At 43.8% G+C, this 24,393-nt stretch overlaps 1 protein-coding gene across 2 annotated transcripts in view; it reads right to left on the reverse strand.

The window, feature by feature from the left end:
* Positions 1–261: 261 nt before the first annotated feature.
* The window catches only part of PTPRN (protein tyrosine phosphatase receptor type N), a 178,062-nt gene continuing 153,930 nt past the window's right edge, over positions 262–24,393 (reverse strand). For both annotated transcript variants that reach the window (XM_082262054.1, XM_082262053.1), the window contains 8 exons: positions 21,446–21,519; positions 18,748–18,825; positions 17,050–17,169; positions 16,768–16,934; positions 8,405–8,458; positions 6,865–6,929; positions 2,464–2,537; positions 262–826 (listed from right to left, as the gene is read on the reverse strand). In XM_082262054.1, the coding sequence (XP_082118180.1) occupies positions 755–826; positions 2,464–2,537; positions 6,865–6,929; positions 8,405–8,458; positions 16,768–16,934; positions 17,050–17,169; positions 18,748–18,825; positions 21,446–21,519 (704 nt within the window). In that variant the 3' untranslated portion in view covers positions 262–754. The remainder of the gene's footprint in view (positions 827–2,463; positions 2,538–6,864; positions 6,930–8,404; positions 8,459–16,767; positions 16,935–17,049; positions 17,170–18,747; positions 18,826–21,445; positions 21,520–24,393) is intronic.

Genomic DNA, 24,393 nt, shown 5'->3' on the forward strand with positions numbered 1-24,393 from the left:
CGTCAGTATATATACACATGCACACATATTGTATGTCTTTGAGTTTCGAGGTGCACACCCTAATGCAGTGATGACGAACCTTGGCACCCCAGATGTTTTGAAACTACATTTCCCATGATGCACCTGTACTCTGCAGTGTAGTTGAGCATTATGGGAAATATAGTTCCAAAACATCTGGAGTGCCAAGGTTCGCCATCACTGGTCTAGGCCTTCATAAGGACACCAACTGATCTGGGCACTTACAAGGGTAATTGCAGACATCTTAAAGGTGCCTATATCATGGCACCATTGTTACTTTAGGAGACGCTTAATTTACCTTAAGTGCTTTTGAAAAAGCAATAAAATATTACATTTATAAAAAATATAGTCTGTTGTGCCATATAATGTATTTGACATGTTCCAGGTAGTTTTCTGAAATTGTTATTCTGGGATTTCACCCTGGGGATCTCTGGGAGACTTGGAGCCTCTCTGCTATTGGAGAACGATGAACAGACATGATTGGATGACAATGAGGTACTAGCAGCTTAGGGGTGAAGCAAGGGGGACGAGGTAGCAAATTTTGGGATAAGAAAAGTCAGGCAGTAGAGGGGGGTAGATGCTTGGAAAGGCAAATAGGCATTAGGGATGTAGAAGGGCTGCCATAAATCTCTGGCATGAAGAGTAGAGAGCACATAAATGGATATTGGAGGTGGAGCTGCCATCTTCGTAAGGCAGGCGCAATGTCACAACACCGAGAGGGGCAGCTGGGTCAATCTCACTGCGGCAGAGCCTTCAAGATTGCATTTACTTCCTCCGCCACCGCCGTGAGGGCAAACTCAAACTGATCCTGCAAAATGAAAAAAACACCAAATATGTCACCATAGAACTACGGTACCAGCAAAAGTTAGTCCATTTTAAATGTTCAGTCCACCCAAAAATCTCAGCAATGGAGATGAGGCTGGGCTGAATGGCACATGTAAGATTGCCATTTGATCTGGCCAGTTTATGAGTAGGGTCTAAGGTTAGCAGAAGAAACTAGCCAGCCGCTTTGGGAGGACAGACAGTTGATGTGATCGGCTTCAGAGTGTCTGCCTGCTCTCTTCTTTTGCGTGATCAAGAAATGATCCTTAATAAACATTTTATGGACAGATTGTGATCATTTATTTGACCAAAATCTTCCAATGGCTTATATCTCAGGATCTCCAGTATGAAGACCAGGTCTACCTACCTGCCAATGACAGTGTCTGGAATGATGATTCTAGATGGTCTGGTCTAACCATATAATCGGAGTCAGAGAGATGGGCTGATGATGTTACAACCTCTAACTCAGCCAATCCGAGCTGGCTTTGTATTCATTAACCACTTCCTGACTGTCTGCCGCAGTAATACTGCGGCAGGGCGGCCCTCCTGCGCGAACCGACGTAGGTATATGTCGGTCATGTGCCTGCAGCTAGGGGGCGAGCTGATGATGTTACAACCTCTGACTCAGCCAATCCGAGCTGGCTTTGTATTTATTACCGCTTCCCGACTGCCCGCTGCAGTTATACTGCGGCAGGGCGGCCCTCCTACGCGAACCGACGTAGGTATACGTCAGTCACATGCCTGCAGCTAGGGGGCGAGTGCGTGCCACCGGCGGCGCGCTCTTGCCCACACTCGGCAGCGGGGACTCCGATGCACAGGGCAGGTGGCTCCGATTGCCGCCTGACACCCGTGTTCGCTCCCCGCTGAGAGAGACGATTGGTCAGCTGTTGTAAACACAAATGTGTGTTACCGGTTGTTTTCTTGGTGACTATGGTCCCAGCTGCCTTGAGATCATTGACAAGATTCTCACATGTAGTTCTGGGCTGATTCCTCACCGTTCTCATGATCATTGAAACTCCATGAGGTGAGATCTTGCATGGAGCCCCAGAACGAAGGAGATTGACAGTTATTTTGTGTTTCTTCCATTTGCGAATAATCGCACCAACTGTTGTCACCCTCTCACCAAGCTGGTTACTGATGGTCTTGTAGCCCATTCCAGCCTTGTGTAGGTCTACAATCTTGTCCCTGACATACTTGGACTGCTCTTTGGTTTTGGCCATGGTGGAGAGATTGGAATCTGATCTGATTGATTGATTGATTGATTGATTGTGGACAGGTGTCTTTTATACAGGTAACAAACTGAGATTAGGAGCACTCGCTTTAAGAGAGTGCTCCTAATCTCAGCTTGTTAGCTGTATAGAAGACACCTGGGAGCCAGAAATCTTGCTAATTGATAGGGAATCAAATACTTATTTCATTCACTAAAATGCAAATCAATGTATAACTTTTTTGAAATACGTTTTTCTGGATATTTTTGTTGTTATTCTGACTCTCACTGTTAAAATAAACCTATCATTTCTTTGTCAGTGGGCAAACGTACAAAATCGGCAGGGGATCAAATACTTTTTTTCTTTACTGTAATTCACAGACTATGGATATGAAGTGAGTAGGAATGCTCTGTACCTTTGTCCGCACCATCCCAGGTCGCTGGTCCCGGACATGCTCCAGTGAGGCTGCAATATCAATCTCCTTCACACCTGCACATAGGATGATAAAGAACATGTTATATACAGCATACACACAGCTTATTGAAGTAAAAGTTCTAATAGATCACCTCATGCTGGTCCCTTTTGCAGGTATAGTGATAATAAGTGCCTATGCCTTTTAAAATCCAGCAATGCCTTGTCTCACCCTGCTCTGCACATGCTCAGATGCTCTCTATTATCGGCACTGTGCTAAACATCAGAGCCACTAGAGGCCGATCGACTGACAGGTTTAAGATTTACCGTTGCTGAAGGTGCAAGAAAGCAACAGGAATGACAGAGGATGTGCAGAAGAAACACAGATTAGGGTGGGAGAAAAGAAAAGCAGGAAAGGTAACAGGACAATCTCTGTTGCCAGGGAGATACAAAAGAGTTAATTGTACAAGGATAAACAGAAAAATGTATCAAACACTTATCATAGCAATTTTCCTTTCCTGACGACAATCAATAGAAGCATACGTGTGAACAGAGAAGCAGTGTTTTCCACCTGGTTAGGGTATCCTTTTTTTGCTGCTTACTTATGTAAAACTTCACATATATGGTGCCATGTTGGTGTCAGGAAATGGAAAATTGTATCAAATGCTTACCGTAATTTTCCTTTACTGATGCCAATCCATGGCAGCATACATATGAAGCTTTATATAAGTAAGCAGTGGCAAAATTATACCCTAACCAAGTGGAAAAAGACGCTTCTCTGTTCACATGTATGCTGCCATGTTGACATCAGGAAAGTGTCTTATCTTATCTCCCTGATTCTCTCTCCCTTCTCTCTCATGGCAGGCTGTGAACGTCAGCAGCACTGTAAAGCTTCTGTCAGCCTTCCTCTCTCGCTGAGCCAAGACATACAATCAAGGCTGGGAATGAACAAATGTAAAATTACAGAAAGTGTCATATTGTTTTTGAAACCAAGACGAGGGGGATACACTGCACCCGGAAAGTATTCACAGTGCTTCACTTTTTACACATTTTGTTATGTTACAGCCATATTCCAAAGTGGATTAAATTCATTATTTTCTTCAAAATTCTACAAACAATACCCCATAATGACGTGAAAGAAGTTTGTTTCAAATCTTTGCAAATGTATTAAAAATAAAAAACAAAAAAAAAATCCCATGTACATAAGTATTTACAGCCTTTGATCAATACCTTGTTGAAGCACCTTTTGCACCAATTACAGCCTCAAGTCTTTTTGAGTATGACGCTACAAGCTTGGCACACCTATTTTGAGACAGTTTCTCCCATTTTTCTTTGCAGGACAACTCAAGCTCCATCAGGTTGGATAGGGAGCGTCGGTGCACATTTTCAGATCTTTCCAGAGATATTCAATTGGGTTCAAGTCTGGGCTCTGGTTGGACCACTCAAGGAAATTCACAGAGTTGTCCAGTAGCCACTCCTTTGTTATCTTGGCTGTGTGCTTAGGGTCGTTGTCCTGATGGAAGTTAAACCTTCGCCCCAATCTGAGGTCCAGAGCGCTCTGGAGCAGGTTTTTAACAAGGATATCTCTGTACATTGCTGCATTCATCTTTCCCTCAATCCTGACTAGTCTCCCAGTTTCTGCAGCTGAAAAGCATCCCTGCAGCATGATGCTGCCACCACCATGCTTCACTGTAGGGATGGTATTGGCAAGGGGATGAGCCGTGCCTGGTTTCATCCAGACATGATGCTTGCCATTCAGGCCCAAGAGTTCAATCACTGTTTCATCACACCAGAGAATTTTGTTTTTCATGGTCTGAAAGTCCTTCAGGTGCCTTTTGGTAAGCTCCAATGCGGGCTGTCATGTGCCTTTAACTGAGGAATGGCTTCTGTCTGGCCACTCTACCATACATGTCCTGGTTGGTGGAGTGCTGCAGAGATGGTTGTTTTTCCAGAAGGTTCTCTTCCCCAAAGAAATGTTGGTGCTCTGTCAGAGTGACCATCGGGTTCTTGGTCACCTCCCTGACTAGGGCCCTTCTCCCCGATCGCTCAGTTTGGCCGGGCGGCTGGCTCTAAGAAGAGTCCTAGTGGTTTCAAACGTCTTCAATTTACAGATGATGGAGGCCACTGTGCTGCAAACATTTTTATGTACCATTCCCAAAATCGGTGCCTTGATACAATCCTGTCTCGGAGGTCTACAGACAATTCCTTGGACTTAACGACTTGGTTTGTACTCTGACATGCACTGTAACTGTGGGACCTTAAATAGACAGGAGTGTGTCTTTCCAAATCATGTCCAATAAACTGAATTTACCACAGGTGGACTCCAATCAAGTTGTAGAAACATCTGAAGGATGATCACTGGATACAGGATGCACCTGAGCTCAAATTTGAGTGTCATGGCAAAGGCTGTGAATACTTATGTGTATAAGTTTTTTTTTTTGTTTAATAAATTTGCAAAGATTTCAAACAAACTTCTTTCTTTCTGTCCTTATGGGGTATTGTTTAAAGGATTTTGAGGAAAATAATCAATTTTGGGAAAGGGTTGTAAATAACAAAATGTGGAAAAAGTGAAGCACTGTGAATACTTTCCGGATGCGCTGTAGTTACCAATACAATCCGCGGGAGAAGACAGTGATTATTACTAGCGACTATGGCGATAATCACATGTAAGATTCGGCAGGCTGGTTGTACCCAAATTGATCGATCGATCAACTTGGTACATTCAGCCTGCCCATACATGGTTCCAATCTCGCCTGGTTCCTGTTGAACTGGCCGAGATTTGAACCGTCTATGGCTGGCCTTACACTCAAATACTTATTTTGTGAACATCTTACTTTCTTCATTTCCTTTAAGGGGTTCCCTAAAACCATGAAAATGATTTCAAGTGTTACTCTGGGGGTTAGATGGTTGAGAAAGTAAATTTTAGACCAAAAGTGGCACACAAGGGTCACCCTGCAGTAACCTATGAGATTATAGGACAATACAGCCATGGCCAAAAGATTTGAGAATGACACAGATATAAGTTTTCACAAAGTCAGCCTCAATTTTTATGATGGCAATTTGCATATACTCCGGAATGCTATGAAGAGTGATCAGATGAATTGCAGATCGGTATCTCTCACCCACTTGCCGTAAGTGACACCCGGGTGATACCGCTCCGTCCGGCATACAATGACGATCTCGGAGGTCACGTGGTCACGCCCGGCGTGACCATGCACGTTACCTCTGAGATCGTATGCCGGACGGAGCGGTATCACCCGGGTGTCACTTACGGCAAGTGGGTGAGAGATACCGATCTGCCAGCAGATCTGCTAATGTGGAATTGCTTATATCTTTAATTTGTACTCAATAACATTTGTACACGGAATTATGCTATGTGACATCATTTTACCCTTACATGAGCATCACCACCTAATGGTTGGAGGAGGAGAAGACTAGTCTCGGACCCTGACATAGGATGTACAAAATATCGGCCCATATCGGTTGATACCGATATGCAATGGCCAAAATATCGGTATTGGCAACGTATCGATCGATCCCTAGTTTGGGGAATCCGGAAAAAACCTTGTCCGGAGAAGAAAAGGTGAGCGCCATCATCAGTCCTGTTCCATGCCAATAGTAAAACATCCTGGGATCATTCATGTGTGGGGTGGCCTCTCAGCCATGGAGTGGGCTCACTCACAATTTTTCCTAAGAACACCGCCATGAATAAAGAATGGTACAAAAACATCCTCCGAGAGCAACTTCTCCCAACCATCCAAGAACAGTTTGGAGAGGAACAATGCCTTTTCCAGGATGATGGAGCACCTTGCCATAAGGAAAAAGTGATAACTAAGTGACTTGGTGAACAAAACATCAACATTTTAGGTCCATGGCCAGGAAACTCCCCAGACCTTAACCCCATTGAGAACTTGAATCCCCAAGAGGCGGGTGAACAAAAAAAAAAACGCACAAATTCTGACAAACTCCAAGCTTTGACTATGCAAGAATGGGCTGCCATCAGTCAGGAGGTGGCCCAGATATTGTTTGACAGCAGGCCGGGGTGAATTGCAGAGGTCATGAAAAAGAAGGGTCAACACTACAGGTCACACTCTTTGCATAAACCTAATGTGATTGTCATTAAAAGCCTTTGACACTTATGAAATGCTTGTAATTATACTTCAGTATACCATAGTAACATCTGACAAAAACATCTAAAAACACAGAAGCAGCAGACTTTGTGAAAATTTAAATTTGAGTCATTCTCAAAATTTTTGGCCACGGCTGTACACACAAAATGTTTTCAGTTCTTATAAATAATGCTTACACATTGATTCATACTTGGTAATAAAAGTTTCCCTCTATAATCTCTTTAATATGTCTCTGTCTTTTATGTTCTTTTATTGTCAGACAAATTCTTTCTCACCTTTAGCCATGCGATTAAGGACCATGTCTACGAGGATGTAGGTTCCCGCTCTTCCAGCTCCATCACTGGACAAAATATTCAAAAATAAGGATAAATTACAAGCAAGTGGAAAAAAAGACACAACACTTTATAGAATACAGTATATACAGTATATATATCTATAATTATATCATTTTTGGGCAATTTTTAAGCATTTTGCCAAGGCACCCCTGAAGGAATCTCATGGCACCCCAGGGTGCATGGCAGTGGAGGTTGGTGCTAATCTTTTGGGGGGGTGGTGGCAAACAACACCCCCAGGTCCGCCTTCCACTGTCCCCCCCGCACTTACCTCTCCACAGTCCCCAGCACTCAACCCTCTACGGTGCCCTCCGCACTCACCCCTTCATGGTCCCCCCAGCACCCCTCCTCCACGGTCCCCTCTGCAACCACCCTTCCACAGTCCCCCCTGCACTCACCCCTCCACCGTCCCCCGCAACCACCCTTCCACAGTCCCCCCTGCACTCACCCCTCCACCGTCCCCCGCAATCACCCTTCCACAGTCCCCCCTGCACTCACCCCTCCACCGTCCCCCGCAATCACCCTTCCATGATCCCCCCCTCCCTCACCCCTCCACAGTCCCCCCCGCACTCACCCCTCCATCGTCCCCTGCACTCACCCTTCCATGATCCCCCCCTCACTTACCCCTCCATGGTCCCCTGCACTCACCCTTCCATGATCCCCCCCCTCACTCACCCCTCCATGATCCCCCCCCTCACTCACCCCTCCATGGTCCCCTGCACTCACCCTTCCATGATCCCCCCCCTCCCTCACCCCTCCACAGTCCCCCCCGCACTCACCCCTCCATCGTCCCCTGCACTCACCCTTCAATGATCCCCCCTCACTCACCCCTCCATTGTCCCCTGCACTCACCCTTCCATGGTCCCCCCCACACTCACCCCTCCATGGTTCCCCGCACTCACCCCTCCACAGCTTCCTCAGCATCTCCTCCTGGCCAACCCGAACCGCCTTCTGTCCTGATTGGCCGGAAGGAGAAGCTGGAAGATAATAGTGAATATTGACTCGCTAGTGTCACAAGTGGGTGGTTTCGGGGGACAGTGCTCTGCACCCCAAGCCCAATCTTTTTTAAGCCAATTAGAGCTTCTGGCATTAATCATGTGGCTTGAAAAAAAAAAATCATACAAACGTATGAGTCTGGCACCCCACATGCAAACTAGGGGGCGGCGCCCCTACGCCCCTTATGGGCCAGCCACTCCTGGTGCCTGGGCACCCTGGTTGAAAAAGGCTGCATTAGAGTTCAGTTTGGGATGCTTGTGCACCACCCAGTGACTATAAGCGGTACTACACATGGTTCCTTCACTGGCTGGCTGCTACTAGGACAGGACAACAGGAAAGGAATGTGTCTGCCTTCAAAATAGCAACCAATGGGATTTCAGCTTTAACTGCCTAATCTGTGTTAAAAAAAAAAAATAGCCGACAACTGGAAAAACCTGACTGGCTGATTGGGGCTTTTATTATTGATGGCTGCAAGAGGTCACAGTACCTGCAGTGCACGATGATTGGGCAGGAGCGTCCGCGGAAAGACTTGTTCACCTTCCTGGAAAACAAGAAAACAGATGACATTGTTTCTTCCAATTTCCTTGATAGATCAGGAATTGCTTCTAAAGTGGACCTGTCACACCTTGATATTTGACCACATGAAAAGCCATACTGGAAACCTAAGATATTGCATTAAAGAGAGAAATATTTACCATGGACATTTATATAACGTCCTCAATTTATACCTCGTTTTTCTCACTGTACAATCACATCAATTCACTGCCCTCAAGGAGCTTACAATCTAAAGCTGGTTTTTGAATGACATTCCTCAAATCCTCGGATGTAGTGAGAACTTACATACAAAAACCTACTAGGGTATGTGGCCAGTTTGAGGTCCATGTCTCACATGCATACACACAAGGGCCAATATAGACAGCAACCAATCAACTTTCCACCCACACAAGCACAGGGACAAGTACATGCAAACTCCATGCAGCTAGCATCCTGGCCAGGATTTGAACCAGGGACCCCAACGCTGCAAGGCAGATGTGCTACCTACTAAGCCACCAAGCTATAGAACACTTGATGCATGCAGCTGCCATTTCCTGCAGCTTTATATTCAGATCATGTCTTAAAATAAAACATATTTAGTCGTATGACGGCCTTGCAGCCACCAGTCATAACATACATGGAAATTTCTTCTTTCTAAAGCCACACTGTCTGCTGCAAAACCATCCGGTGCAGAATACACCAATATCAGAAGTGTAACTAGAACCTTCAGGGCCCCGATGCAAGAAAGCAAACTTCCAGGATCGCAAAGGTCACACTTGCAACCGGACCCTGACATCCCACCACCGTGGGGAGACCCCAAGAAGGCAGGAAGGTGGCCCACTGCCCAGGCCCTTCCCTTCAAGCCTGGGGCTCTTCCCACTGATCCTGGGGCCCTTTACTCTCGTTGCGGGGCCCTTTATTACTGTCCTGCAGAGGGACCCTTTCACAAGTTCTGCAGTGGGCCCCCGTCCTGCCATCTTGGGGCCTCCCCACGGGGTGGAATGCCTGGGCCCGGTGGCAAGTGTGACCTTTGCGATCCTGGAAGTTCACCCACTGGTGTCAGTAGTTTTTTATTTTTTTGGTGTTTTAATTGTATTATTTTTTATCATTTTATTTTATTTTTTTACAATGTCACTGACTATGACTCTGTCCATTCAGAAAAGGAAGGAGCTGGTAAATTACATATTTACCGACCCCTTCCTGGTTCTCTATTGTGACACATCCCCTGCAGCAGTCGGCAGGAGAGGGAAAGGAGCACAGTGGGGAGGACCAGGGGAGCACACAGGGGCCCAGAGACAGCAGAACACAAGTGAACTGGATAGGAGGAGTGGCGGGGGCAGCACACAGAGGAACCAATCTCCTCCATTTTCCTCCTGCAGCTACAGGAGGAAAAAGGAGGACAGTGACTTCTCTACATGCTGCCCCCGCCCCCCCCCTCTCCTATCCAGGTGTACAGGGGAGCTGCACAGGCCCTCTAGAGCATGGGGCCCGGTTGCGATTGCAACCCCTGTAGTTACGCCCCTGGCCAATATATCAAACTAGATCAGTCCCATGTTCTATATTTATCAGCCACCATCTGTTGCATATTTCCTAAATGCTTCTAATTATTCCCCTTATTCTGGGTTTGCAGTAAGCACTGTAATTAAATATCGGATCTCGTTCATAACGAGGTGGAACGCTGCATATTTGCTGTTTTGAAACGTATTGTAATGTATTGTACTGTATTATATTTTTTGCGCTCATGTTTACTGTACCAAAAGCCTTTTCTCCTTTAATAAAAAGAGTGTAAAAATAAAATAGGATCTCATGCACACTGGGTGTTTCTCTATCTCTCCTAGACGTCTTTTCTCCTGGCAGCGGCATTTTGACGCTTGTAAAAGCGTTTGATGCATTTAGGCGTGTTAAGCCACTTCAAGCGATTAGGAATTAATTCATTTAATTGGCCAGAATAAAAATTTACTCTGGTTATTAAAATGAATTAACGCTGAAGAGCTAAACGTGCCCAGCATTAACACGCGCTTCCACGCATCAACTGGTTCTTTCTGCCGAAACTCCGCTACTCCTGAACATGCAGGCAGCGGGTTTTTTATTTTCTGCCTCTAAACTCCTCTAAGTGCCAATAGGGTTGATTTACTAAAGGCAAATAGACTGTGCACTGTGCATCATCCAATCATGTGTAAGCAAAAATGCTGTTTTTTTTTTTCCTTGCACATGATTGGGTACTCTTTGCAAAGTGAAGCTTTACTTCATTTACTAAGTCCTGGAGCAAATGCACATGGAGAGTGCAACTGCACTTTGCAAAGTGCACAGTCTATTTAACTTTAGCAAACCAACCCCTACCTGTGTGTCCACTGGGCTCAACCACCCTTTTTTTAACGTTGATTTACTAAAGGCAAATAGGCTGTGCACTTTGCAAAGTGCAGTTGCTCCAGAGATTAGTAAATGAGCGGAAGCTCTGCTGACTTCCATCATCCAATCATGTGCAAGCAAAAATGCTGCTTTTTTTATTTTCCTTGTGTGTGATTGGGTAATCTTTGCAAAGTGAAGCTTTACCTCATTTACTAAGCTCTGGAGCAACTGCACTTTGCAAAGCGCACAGTCTGTTTGACTTTAGTAAGTTAACTTTATAAAGAGGGTGATTGTGCGCATTGGACACACAGACAGCAATAATCAGCAACAGTCCAAACTACAAAGCCCCATCGAGTCACCAAATCCAATATTTTCTGTTTTAAATCAAAGATTTACATTGGGTCCTGTGCTTGTTCAGTGCGATTGCGGTGCAAATTCAGCTATACAAATTGTATGGCTGATTTTGCACCGCACAGAGATCGCATGTGATTTTAGGAGCAGTGCGCTCTGAATTACATGCGATCTCTGTGATCGCACTAATGTGAACCGGCACTTAAACAGCAAAGTATGCAGCCAATTTACATTGTTTTTTCCCACCCCATTTGAATAGAATAATGTATATGCACTGTTATTGGGATAATGGCTGTGTAAATTATTGATAAATCACATTCACACTTGTATTACTCCAAAGTCGTGCGACTTTGGACTGCAACTGTGGTGCAACTTCGGATGCGTGAGACTTGGATGCAACTTTGGCTTTGACCAGTGATAATGATCAACTGTTGCACAATTGTCGCATGTAAAACATTCAGGTGTGAATTTCATGTGAGTTTTGAGGGTTAACATTGAAGTCTATAGCTCTCAAGTTGCATGAAAGTTGGACCAAAGTAGAGCATGAACTACTTAAGTCGCATAGATATGAATGGTACTCATTGGAAAACATGGGGGGCAACTTGTCATGCGACTTTGATGTCCATAGTTGCATGACAAGTCGCACAAACGTGAATGAAGTTACAGTCCCAGACTTGATAGCACCACCTGTCTGCAGGCACAATTGTTGCATGTAAAACATTCAGGTGTGACTTTCATGCGACTTTTGAGGTTTAACATTAAAGTCTATAGCTCTCAAGTTGCATGAAAGTTGGACCAAAGTAGAGCATTAACTACTTAAGTCGCACAGATATGAATGGTACTTATTGGAAAACATGGAGGGCAACTTGTAATGCCACTTTGATGTCCATAGTTGCATGACAAGTTGCACAAACGTGAATGAAGTTACAGTCCCAGACTTGATGGCAGCACCTGTCTGCAGGCACAATTGTCGCATGTAAAACATTCAGGTGCGACCTTTGAGGGTTAACAATGAAGTCTATAGCTCTCAAGTTGCATGAAAGTTGGACCAAATTAGTGCATGAACTTCTTAAGTCGCATAGATATGAACGGTACTCATAGGAAAACATGGGGTTTAATTTGTCATGTGACTTTGATGTCCAAAGTTGCATGACAAGTCGCACAAGCTCGAATGAAGTTACAGTCGCAGACTTGATGGCACGACCTGTCTGCAGGCACAACTGTAACATGTAAAACATTCATTATTGATAAATCCCGCTCACACTTGTATTACTCCAAAGTCGTGCAACTTTGGAGTGCAACTGTGGTGCAACTTCGGATGCGTGAGACTTGGATGCGAGTTTGGCTTTGACCGGTGATAATGGACAACTGTTGCACAATTGTCACATGTAAAACATTCAGGTGTGAATTTCATGTGACTTTTGAGGGTTAACATTGAAGTCTATAGCTCTCAAGTTGCATGAAAGTTGGACCAAAGTAGAGCATGAACTACTTAAGTCGCATAGATATGAACGGTACTCATTGGAAAACATGGGGGGGGGCAACCTGTCATGTAACTTTGATGTCCAAGTTGCATGACAAGTCGCACAAGCGTGAATGAAGTAACAGTCCCAGACTTGATGGCACCACCTGTCTGAAGGCACAATTGCCGCATGTAAAACATTCAGGTGCGACTTTTGAGGATTAACATTGAAGCCTATAGCTCTCAAGTTGCATGAAAGTTGGACCAAAGTAGTGCATGAACGACTTAAGTCGCAAAGATATGAACGGTACTCATTGGAAAATATGGGGGACAACTTGTCATGCGACTGATGTCCAAAGTTGCATGACAAATCGCACAAGCGTGAATGAAGTTACAGTCCCAGACTTGATGGCACCACCTGTCTGCAGGTGCAGGAGTGGATGGCGATTCCGGAGAAGGAGGCGTGTCCCACCTGCTCATGATCACTTTTGTGACTATGCAACTGAGACCAAAATTACAAGCTGCAAATCACAAAAATGACAGGAGCAGCCATGGGCGGAGAGTGGGCGGAGAGTGGGCGGAGGAGGACGGAGGGGTCACAGGTCCATACAATGAGTCTGGAAATCAACAACTGCACTGTGTATAGGGCAACACCTGAGCAAACCTTACTCCAGCTTGGCTAGGAAAAATAAAAGGAATAAACCAGAACACAAATGCACAGCGTATGGAGAAAAGCAAAAACATTGATTTATAAATGTAGGAGGAGCCATGCTAGACCTTATCAGACATACAGTGCCTTGAAAAAGTATTCATACCCCTTGAAATTTTCCACATTTTTGTCATATTACAACCAAAAACGTAAATGTGTTTTATTGGGATTTTATGTGATAGACCAGTGATGGTGAACCGCGGCACCCCAGATTTTTTGGAACTAATTCTCCCATAATGCTCAACTTCACTGAAGAGTGCATGAGCATTAACCACTTCTGGTCCGGAGGGATTCCCCCCTTCCTGACCAGGCCATTTTGTGCGATTCTGTACTGCGTTACTTTAACGGACAATTGCGCGGTCGTGCGGTGCTGTACCCAAATAAGATTGCTGTCCTTTTTTTCCCACAACAAATAGAGCTTTCTTTTGGTGGTATTTGATCACCTGTGCGATTTGTATTTTTTGCGCTATAAACAAAAAAAGAGCGACAATTCTGAAAAGAAAAAAAAAAAAACAATATTTTTTTTCAAAATTGTCGCTCTTTTTTTGATTATAGCGCAAAATCTAAAAACTGCAGAGATGATCAAATACCACCAAAAAAAAGCTCTAATTGTGGGGAAAAAGGATGTCAATTTTATTTTGGGTACAGTGTCGCACGACCGCGCAATTGCCTGGTAAAATAACGCAATGTCCAATCGCACAAAATGGCCTGGTCATTAAGGGGGCAAATCCTTCCAGTCCAGAAGTGGTTTATTGTTTTAGTGATAGATTTAGAATAAGGCCCCTTTCACACATGCTGTCCGTTTGTCAATTTTTCATCCATCCGTTGACGGATGAAAACTGGACATACAGTGCCTTTGCGAAAGTATTCGGCCCCCTTGAACTTTGCGACCTTTTGCCACATTTCAGACTTCAAACATAAAGATATAAAACTGTAAATTTTGGGGAAGAATCAACAACAAGTGGGTCACAATCATGAAGTGGAACGAAATTTATTGGATATTTTAAACTTTGTTAACAAATAAAAAAACTGAAAAATTGGGCGTGCAAAATTATTCAGCCCCTTTACTTTCAGTGCAGCAAACTCTCTCCAGAAGTTCAGTGAGGATCTCTGAATGATCCAATGTTGACCTAAATGACGAATGATGATAAATAGAATCCACCTGTGTGTAATCAAGTCTCCGTATAAATGCACCTGCACTGTGATAGTCTCAGAGGTCCGTTTAAAGCGCACAGAGCATCATGAAGAACAAGGAACACACCAGGCAGGTCCGAGATACTGTTGTAGAGAAGTTTAAAGCCGGATTTGGATACAAAAAGATTTCCCAAGCTTTAAACATCCCAAGGAGCACTGTGCAAGCGATAATATTGAAATGGAAGGAGTATCAGATCACTGCAAATCTACGAAGACCTGGCCGTCCCTCTAAACTTTCAGCTCATACAAGGAGACGACTGATCAGAGATGCAGCCAAGAGGCCTATGATCACTCTGGATGAACTGCAGAGATCTACAGCTGAGGTGGGAGACTCTGTCCATAGGACAACAATCAGTCGTATACTGCACAAATCTGGCCTTTATGGAAGAGTGGCAAGAAGAAAGCCATTTCTTAAAGATATCCATAAAAAGTGTCGTTTAAAGTTTGCCACAAGCCACCTGGGAGACACCAAACATGTGGAAGAAGGGGCTCTGGTCAGATGAAACCAAAATCGAACTTTTTGACAACAATGCAAAACGTTATGTTTGGCGTAAAAGCAACACAGCTCATCACCCTGAACACACCATCCCCACTGTCAAACATGGTGGTGGCAGCATCATGGTTTGGGCCTGCTTTTCTTCAGCAGGGACAGGGAAGATGGTTAAAATTGATGGGAAGATGGATGGAGCCAAATACAGGACCATTCTGGAAGAAAACCTGATGGAGTCTGCAAAAGACCTGAGACTGGGACGGAGATTTGTCTTCCAACAAGACAATGATCCAAAACATAAAACAAAATCTACAAAGGACTGGTTCACAAATAAACATATCCAGGTGATAGAATGGCCAAGTCAAAGTCCAGACCTGAATCCAATCGAGAATCTGTGGAAAGAACTGAAAACTGCTGTTCACAAACGCTCTCCATCCAACCTCACTGAGCTCGAGCTGTTTTGCAAGGAGGAATGGGCAAAAATTTCAGTCTCTCGATGTGCAAAACTGATAGAGACATACCCCAAGCGACTTACAGCTGTAATCGCAGCAAAAGGTGGCGCTACAAAGTATTAACTTAAGTTTTTTGTTAAAAAAGTTTGAAATATCCAATAAATTTCGTTCCACTTCATGATTGTGTCCCACTTGTTGATTCTTCACAAAAAATTACAGTTTTACATCTTTATGTTTGAAGCCTGAAATGTGGCAAAAGGTCGAAAAGTTCAAGGGGGAATACTTTCGCAAGGCACTGAATCTATGGAAAAACGGATGTGTGTAAATGGATGATCCTCCATTTACATACATTTACATCCGTCTTCATCAGTTTTTTTAAACTGATCAAAACTCTATTTTTCTTCTGTTAAAAAATCGGATTAAAATCGGAGGTAAACTGACAAACGGTCCGTTTTTTTATACGTTTTTGCATTGGTAGTGGATGTAAAAAAACTGATGAATACTTCATCCATTCTGATGTGACTGAACTAATGTAATAAATAGTCCCTATATGTAAAAGGGGCCTTAAAAAAAACCCAGAAAACACTGGCTTACATTTACATTTTTAATATTTGTTTTATTTTAAAAACTATTTTTATTTATTTATTTATTTATTTTTAAATTAAATTGATTGTAAACATTCACCTTGTAAAACAACCCATTCAGTTTAAAATAGACATGAAAGTCAAACCTTTTTGTATAGGTATAAAAAAAAAACATTATAAATATCTTTTTTCCCTTTTTTTAATAAATAATCACATAATCTCTGTTCTCAGCTGCATCAGAGCTGGGGGAGGAGAAGCAGCAGCACACTGAGCTTGCCACTGTTGCCAGTGAATGGCTGTGCAGCGGGGGCATGATAGGACAAGTCTGATCACTGCAGGAGTTCTCAGCACAGCTAGAGAACTGACCACAGTGTGTTCTCCTGCTTAGTGTGGTCAGTTTTTAATAAGAAAGCAAGGGGGCTGTCAGGAACACTCAGGGATTTTACATAAAGGAAACAATACAAAGAGAACAGAAGACTTTCTCAAACAAGTACATGGTACAGCAGGCACCTATCAGGAATATGAAGAGTTGGGGTAACAAACGCTTTATGACTTTTAGAAATTCTTTTACTCATGTTTAAATTATTTTCTTTTAGTTTTAATTAGCTTTTTATTAACATTTGTAAATGACTTTACTATGCTTTTTAATGTAGATTGTATGGTATATGGCCAGCTTCATATCTAGCAGCGTTGTATATAATAGTGAGCCTAGTGTAGAAGCTTACCTGCGGAAGTCAAGCAGGGGGCGAGTGCTGCTGGGAGTGCCCTCTGCTGGCCAGCTCAGGAAATGGAACTGCGTCAAGGTCCTCGTCTCCTGGGTCTGAACGTTTTTCAGATAAAAACTGCGAACCAGAAAGTCTTCACACCAGATATGTTCTGATACAAGGTTCACCTGTGAAGAAGAACTCAGGCTCTGTAAAGGTTCTCTATGCTCCTGACCTGAAATACCCCAATTCTGCCACCAGGGGGTAGCAGAGATATAAGAACACCTTCAGCATATTACTAACCTCATAGATGTGATAGAGGGAGGAGCCTTCGTCAGGCCAATAGCGGTCGCACTGTTTTACTCCGTCCTCCACCAATGGCGATAACATCACTATGACCGTGCAGCCATTTTCCCAAACCATCTACGAGAACAGAGAGAGCGTCATACTTCGCTATATACTAGATTATCAACAAAGCCATGTGATCACCGTGTCAGCATTGTAATGACAATCACATGACTTTGTTTACATCTGAAGCCCATCATACTTTTCAAAGCCGCTAAATACCACTTCACGCTAGGTCCACACTTTAGAATTTCAGCCTAAATTAAGGCTCCTTTCACACTTGTGCGATTTGTCCTGCGATTTCGGACTGCACACTGAGTATGCAGCTTCTTCATCTTCTTAATCCTTGCCTATGTTCCAGTATAGGCTGGTGCCATGACCCCTGCCCAAGGTTTCCTGTATCAGGGTGTCTCCTTTCTCCTGCAGCATCCTATGGGGACACCCTCGCATGCAAAGACTAAAGTTGTGTTTCCCTACACTGTGTGCATCAATAGAAACACACAGCCCCATTGCAGAGGATGGCAAGGCTACAACTGCTCCTCCCACCTCCTCCAAGCTAACAGACTGGCTAGAGACTGCACTGTCCACTGTTAACTCTTTCCTGTGAAGACCAGAAATTCAGGGAAGCAGCACTAAGAGAGCAGGAGCCAGCAGCATTGAAAGTTGTAAACTGCAAGTTCTGGGGTCTTCTCCCTGGAATGATCACAGAGCTCCTGTGATCCTTCTATATAAGAACACAGGTCTCTGTGGTCATTTTACAAGCCCATCCCCCACAGTTAGAATAACTCCCCTAGGCTCACATTTAACCCCTTGATCACCCACAATGTTAACCCCTTCCCTCTCAGTGTCATTATTACAGTAACAGTGCATATTTTTATCACTGATTACTGTAGTAATGTCACTGTTCCCCCCAAAAGTGTCAAAAATGTCAGTTAGGCCCCTTTCACATGGACGATCCGATCAGATTCGCCTGTCAGTTTTTTAGGCGGATCTGATCGGATCCTCCATGCATCTCTATGGGGCAGCGGATGTCAGCGGTGTCATGTCCGCTGACACCCGCTGCCATCCGCATCCGATCCTGTCCGTGAAATCTGGACGGATGGAAACCCTATTTTCCAACCGTCCAGGGGATCGGATCGGATGAGAGGGGACAGGCGGTCCGCTCTCAATCGATTCCCCATAGAGAGCAGCGGGCTCTGAGACCTCCTTCTCCGCACACAGAGCGGAGAGGCAGATGTCACCTGCCTGCTCAGCGGGGATCTGTGTATCGATCCCCCGCTGAGCAGCATGGATCCGCCTACGGAGGCGGACCGTGTGAAAGAAGCCTTAGGGGTCCAATCTGTCCGCTGCAATGTCGCAGTCCCGCAGAAAATCGCAGATCAAATTTTGACAAATATGGACGTCCCGATCAGGTGACCACTGTGATTGGCTGTCACAGCTATCACATGATCGGGAGTCAATCCTGCCGGCTCCTGATACTGACTAGAGACTGAGAGCTGTCTGCAACAGTTTGGTCACTGTGCTGGGAGAACACAATGAGCATCCTCTCATCACAGGAACATTGACCCCCCCCCCCAGGGGCGTACGTATATGTGCATTGTTGATGCAGTGTAAATTCATTACATTAACCCCCTGTATTTATATCTGTAAACTTACCTGCCAGAAGTCTGCGATGGTGTGTGACAGCGGACCCTGTGTGGCGATATAAGCCGGCATACGAGGGTCATGTTCAATCTGAGGGCAGAAAAAAGTATATGTGAACCCTTATCTTGTAAAGCAGAAATTAAAGTCTAAACATTTGTGTATAGCTATAAAACACATTATAAATACATTTTTTTCCTAATTTATAAGTGATCACATTCCCTCTGTTCTCAGCTGCATAAAGAGTTCAGAGAGCTGGGGGAGAAGAAACAGCAGAACACTGATCTTCCCAGTGAATGGCGCTGTGTGTGTGTGTGTGTGTGTGTGGGGGGGGGGGGTTGTAATCATTGCAAAGCATTATGATGGATATGATGGATACTCACCCAGGGCTGTGTACTGCAGTGTATGAATGGCTACACCAACAGCATGGGGCATCATGACCACTATGTGCAGCAGGGTTCGGAGGGGTGGACACGATATTTGGCTTTTGTTTACCTTTTCATTTTTAGTGAAAAGTTTAACTTACCTTTTAAAGTAGAGTGATAGCAAAACATTTTTTTGTTCATTTTGGACAGAGTACAGGGAGGGTTACAACACCTGTCAGCTTCTTTTTTTGCCATCTGTGTCCCATCGGGGAGATTTCCCTTCACTTCCTGTCCCATAACCAAAACAGGAAGTGAGAGGAAATCCATCCAAAGTGGGGGAACCCCTGTTTGTCACAAGAACTTTTGTCTCCAGCGTCCCCCTCTATTCCTGGTGACACCCTGAGGCCCTGTTCACGCCTGAGCGGTTTTTCAGCTCATAAAACGCTCATCTCTGAAGTCTCAAAACGCCCAACAAGCAAAATCCCATTCATTTCAATGGCCCCTGTTCATTAGCATTTTGTTGCAGCTTGCTATGGGGGCACCCGAGCCGAGTCACAGCTCTCTGTGTCCATTCAGACACACAGCTGTGACCTGGCCCTGCCCCCTCTCTGTCCTGATTGGCTGACTGACTTTGATTGACAGCAGTGGGAGCCAATCACGCTGCGCTGCTGTCTCGGCCAATGAGGCGGGGAATCCTGGGCAGCTAAGACACTCCTACAACATTGCTGTATAGAGATGGGGCTCAGGCAACACTGTATCTTGGCCTAGGCTAACAAGGCCCAGGCCTAGGGCAGCACTTTGCAGGGGGGCGACAAAAAAGCCACCCTGCATGAAAAAAACAGCCTCCTCCTGGCTGCAAAGGTATGGAAAACCTACTTGAAGCAAGCAAAAGCCTCTCAACACAGCTTAGGGTCCATTCACACCAGCCGCTGCGTTGGTGAAGCCTAAAGAAGAAGGGGTGTGGTTTGCAGATGACTGGGGGGGTGTCTCAAACAGGAAGGGGTGTGGTCTTGGCAGGAAGGGGAGGGTCATATTTAAAAATTAGGAGGTGCAGGAGTTTAGTCAGGCCTAGGGCAGCACAAAACCTAAATATACCACTGGACTCATTAGGGCGGGGGGGGGGGGGGGGCTGCTGCACACAGAAGGTTTTTTTAATCTTAAAGCGGTAGTATGCTCATACTAGCTCATTATGAAATACTTACCTTAAAACGAAGCCCCGACACCGACCTCCGGACACCGCTGTGAGAGCGGACATGATCCCTCGGCGTCTCTTCCGGGTTCGGCAGCTCCGGCGCTGTGAGTGGCCGGAGCCGCGATGACGTCACGGGGATTAACTTTCCGGCAACTTCCCGGCAAGGAACTCTGAAGGTCCGCCGAACCTTCAGAGCACATGCGCCGCCAGCGTCAGCAGCTGCATGCAGTGCAAATATCTCCTAAACCGTGCAGGTTTAGGAGATATTAATTGTACCTACAGGTAATTATAGGCTTACCTGTAGGTAAAAGTCAACAAAATGACTATACTACCGCTTTATACTACCGCTTTAAAAGAGAAGTATGGGGTTTGGCTTTTTTCCCCATTCAAACTTACCTAGGTGGATGCTGCATCTGTCCCCCGAAGCCTCTGCACTGAGAACCGAGAGATCGAACACCGCCGATCACTCGGTTCTCACAGCTCCCTGGGCCGAGAGCTGCTGACTGTCAGTCACCGCTCTCTGCTCTGCCCCCTCCTCGCTCATTGGAGCGCTGGTCTGTGGAGGGGTAGGAAGCTTGCTGAGAGGCTGAGCCAGGTATCAGTCCACCTGGTGGATCCTGACTCCGCGGTCGCAATGACGCGGTGCCTGGACCGACACCTCTGACGGACTTTAGACTGCTCTCTGCTGAAAATGGGTCACAGGAGTGCAGAACAAACTCCACTCCTGTGATCCATAGGAGATGTACATCCAAACCAGCTTTGGCTGTACATCTTCTTTAATGCACAAAATGCATTAAGATAAAATAAACCTTCTGCCAGTACAATCCCTTTAACTAAAGACAAATAGACTGTGCACTCTGTGAGTGCAGTTGCTCCAGAGCTTAGTAAATGAGGGGAAGCTGTGCTGACCTCCATCATCCAATCATGTGCAAGCAAAAATGTTGTTTTTTTTTTTTTTTTCTTTTAATTTTCCTTACACGTGATTGGGTATTCTTTGCAAAGTGAAGATTTACCTCATTTACTAAGCTCTGGAGCAACTGCAGTTGCAGAGTGCACAGTCTATTTGCCTTTAGGGAATCCGATCCAATGTGTTTTTATACATAAAGGATTGTGCTGATCAGTCACGAGAGACAGAGAAGTTATTGAATTTACTTACAATAGGGCTGGCATTGATGTAGTCGCTCCGGGACGTGTTGTTTTCACTCCTTAGTTTAATACGAGCGTGATCATCTACATAGGACAGAAATAATAATAGTTACTCAAGAGTAATGTCAATGGCAGCATAAACATTTATAATAAAGACATGTGGGGCTTGATTTACTAAAGGAAAATGGGGTTGATTTACTAAAGGTAAACAGACTGTGCACTTTGCAAGTGGTCCAGAGCTTAGTAAATGAGGTAAAGCTTCACTTTGCAAAGACTACCCAATCATGTGCAAGGAAAATGTAAAAAAACAGCATTTTTGCTTGCACACGATTGGATGATGGAAGTCAGCAGAGCTTCTACTCATTTACTAAGCTCTGCAGCAACTGCTCTTGCAAATGCACTTTGCTAAGTGCGGAGTCTATTTGTCTTTAGTAAATCCACCCCAAAGATTGTTCACTTTGAAAGGAAATAATCCCCAGATCTTAGAGAATGAGGTGAAGCTCTGATGACTTCCATCAGCTAATTGTGTGCAAGCAAAAATGTTTTTTTTTCTTTTTTTCATTTTCTCTGCACATGATTGGGTATCATATATCTTTCTTTTTAGTTATTTTTGTATATTTTGATGGATTTTACCAGCTTGCCGACTGCCCTATAGAAGATTTACTGCTACAGGGCGGCTGTTCTGTGCAGAATCATGTTTATACACGTGATTCTGCACTTCTGGGTAGGGGGAGCGCGCACACCGCCAGTGCGCTGCTGTGATTAGTCACAGCAGAAGCCAATCAGCCGGTGCCGACCAATAGATGTTCGCCGGCACTCAATCGGCAAAGGAGACTAGCTGGACCGAGGTCTGCATATGTAAACCAGGCAGAGCTTCATCTTTTAGATTGTAAGCTCAACGAGCAGGGCCCTCCTGTCCCTTCCGTATTGAACCGTATTGTCATTGTACTATGCTCTCTCTACGTTGTAAAGCGCTGCGCAAACTGTTGGCGCTATATAAATCCTGTAAACAATGCAGAGCTCCGTCCGGTCAGCAGGGATGTGCTGGATATTGTTTCCCGGAATTAAATCCAGCACATCCCTTAGTAAGTTCACCTCACTGTACACACATAAACACTGGCTAGGCACACATTTAACCCTTTGATCGCCCTCCAGACCTTTAACCCCTTCCCAGCCAGTGTCATTAGTACAGTGACAGTGCATATTTTCAGAACTGATCACTGTATTAGTGTCACTGGTTCCCACAAAGTGTCAGTTAGTGTCATATTGTCCGCCGCAATATTATACATATTGCTATAAGTTGCTAATCGCCGCCATTACTAGTATAAAAATAAATAATAAAAATAAAAATTCCAGTAAATATACCATAGATATTGGGCAAACCAATCAATATACGCTTATTGGGATGTTTTTACCAAAAATTTTGAGCAGAATACATATTGGCCTAAATTTATGAAGAAATTAGATTTTTTATTGGAAATGTTTTATAGCAGAAAGTAAAAAATATTGTTTGTTTTTCTAAAACTGTCTGTCTTGTTTTTTATAGTGCAAAAAAGAAAAAACCCAGTGGTGATCAAATACTACCAGAAGAAAGATCTATTTGTGGTAAAAAAATGACACCAATTTAATTTGTGTACAGTGTTGTATGACTGAGCAATTGTCAGTAAGTAACGCAGTGCCGTATCGCAAAAAAAAAAAAAAAAAAAATTGGCCTGGTCATGAAGCGGGGTAAATCTTTTGGATGTCAAGTGGTTATCAAGCTTTGAAGTCTGGTGTGATCTTTTAGAACCCCAAAGGAAATATAATCAGCGCAAAACCAAAATAATATTTTGTGAAATAACTACAAAACCTAAGGCCGCTAGCATTGTGCTAACACGTCACACCAGTAGAAACAAAATGAATCAATAATGCCGCACACCAAAGTGAAATCCAATCAAATAAAAAATCAATAAAATCATGAATCAGATCACACAATAATCCAAATGAATGGATCATAACACTGTGAGTGAAAATAAGATCACATATTAAATCAATAATGAATGAATGGTGCATAAATAGTGAAATAAATAAATCACACTAATTATAAAATTGCACAGTGAGTGAAATAATCACAATAAATTAAATAAATATTAAATCAATAATATTGAAATGGTGTGTAAATGAGAAAATGGTGAAATGGTCATTGGGACTCTTTTTCACCATTTTCTCATTTACACACCATTTCAATATTATTGAATTAATATGTATTTAATTTATTGTGATTATTTCACTCACTGTGCGATTTTATAATTAGTGTGATTTATTTATTTCACTATTTATGCACCATTCATTCATTATTGATTTAATATGTGGTCTTATTTTCACTCACAGTGTTATGATCCATTCATTTGGATTATTGTGTGATCTGATTCATGATTTTATTGATTTTTTATTTGGTTGGATTTCACTTTGGCGCAGCATTATTGATTCATTTTGATCTTTTAGGACCGGTCATGGTTTTGGCAATTTTCTAAAAAAGAAATAAACTAAAGCTAAAGAGTCAGGAGTGGAATAAGCCAAAGGAAGCCACTGCTCAATGGATACATAATTCGGGGACCTCACTGTTTGCTTCCTAAAATAGTGATATACTAACCAGAATCTTATTCTTCAGCCAATCACTAACCATAAGTGAAAGAAAAGTTTTTGTGTTATCATTCATATTCTCTGAAAAATGGCCAAGAAATCATAAATTCTGCCAGGGTATGTAAACTTATGAGCACAACTGTATATTCACTGTCTATTATATATTTATATGGCGTTGGCAAATGTAAAATCCACACTGAATTAGTGCCAGGGACATAGTTAAGGCTCAAATGCACTTTCAGATTAAACCAGTTGAAAATGTTATGGGTGCATCAAACAATAGATGTGCCAAGTCTCACAGTTGGTTTTCTTTAGAAAGCAGCCACAGCCAGAATA

This window comes from Pelophylax lessonae (genome assembly GCF_965119305.1).
Source record: "Pelophylax lessonae genome assembly, chromosome: 6".
In the NCBI taxonomy this organism is placed as follows: Eukaryota; Metazoa; Chordata; class Amphibia; order Anura; family Ranidae; genus Pelophylax; species Pelophylax lessonae.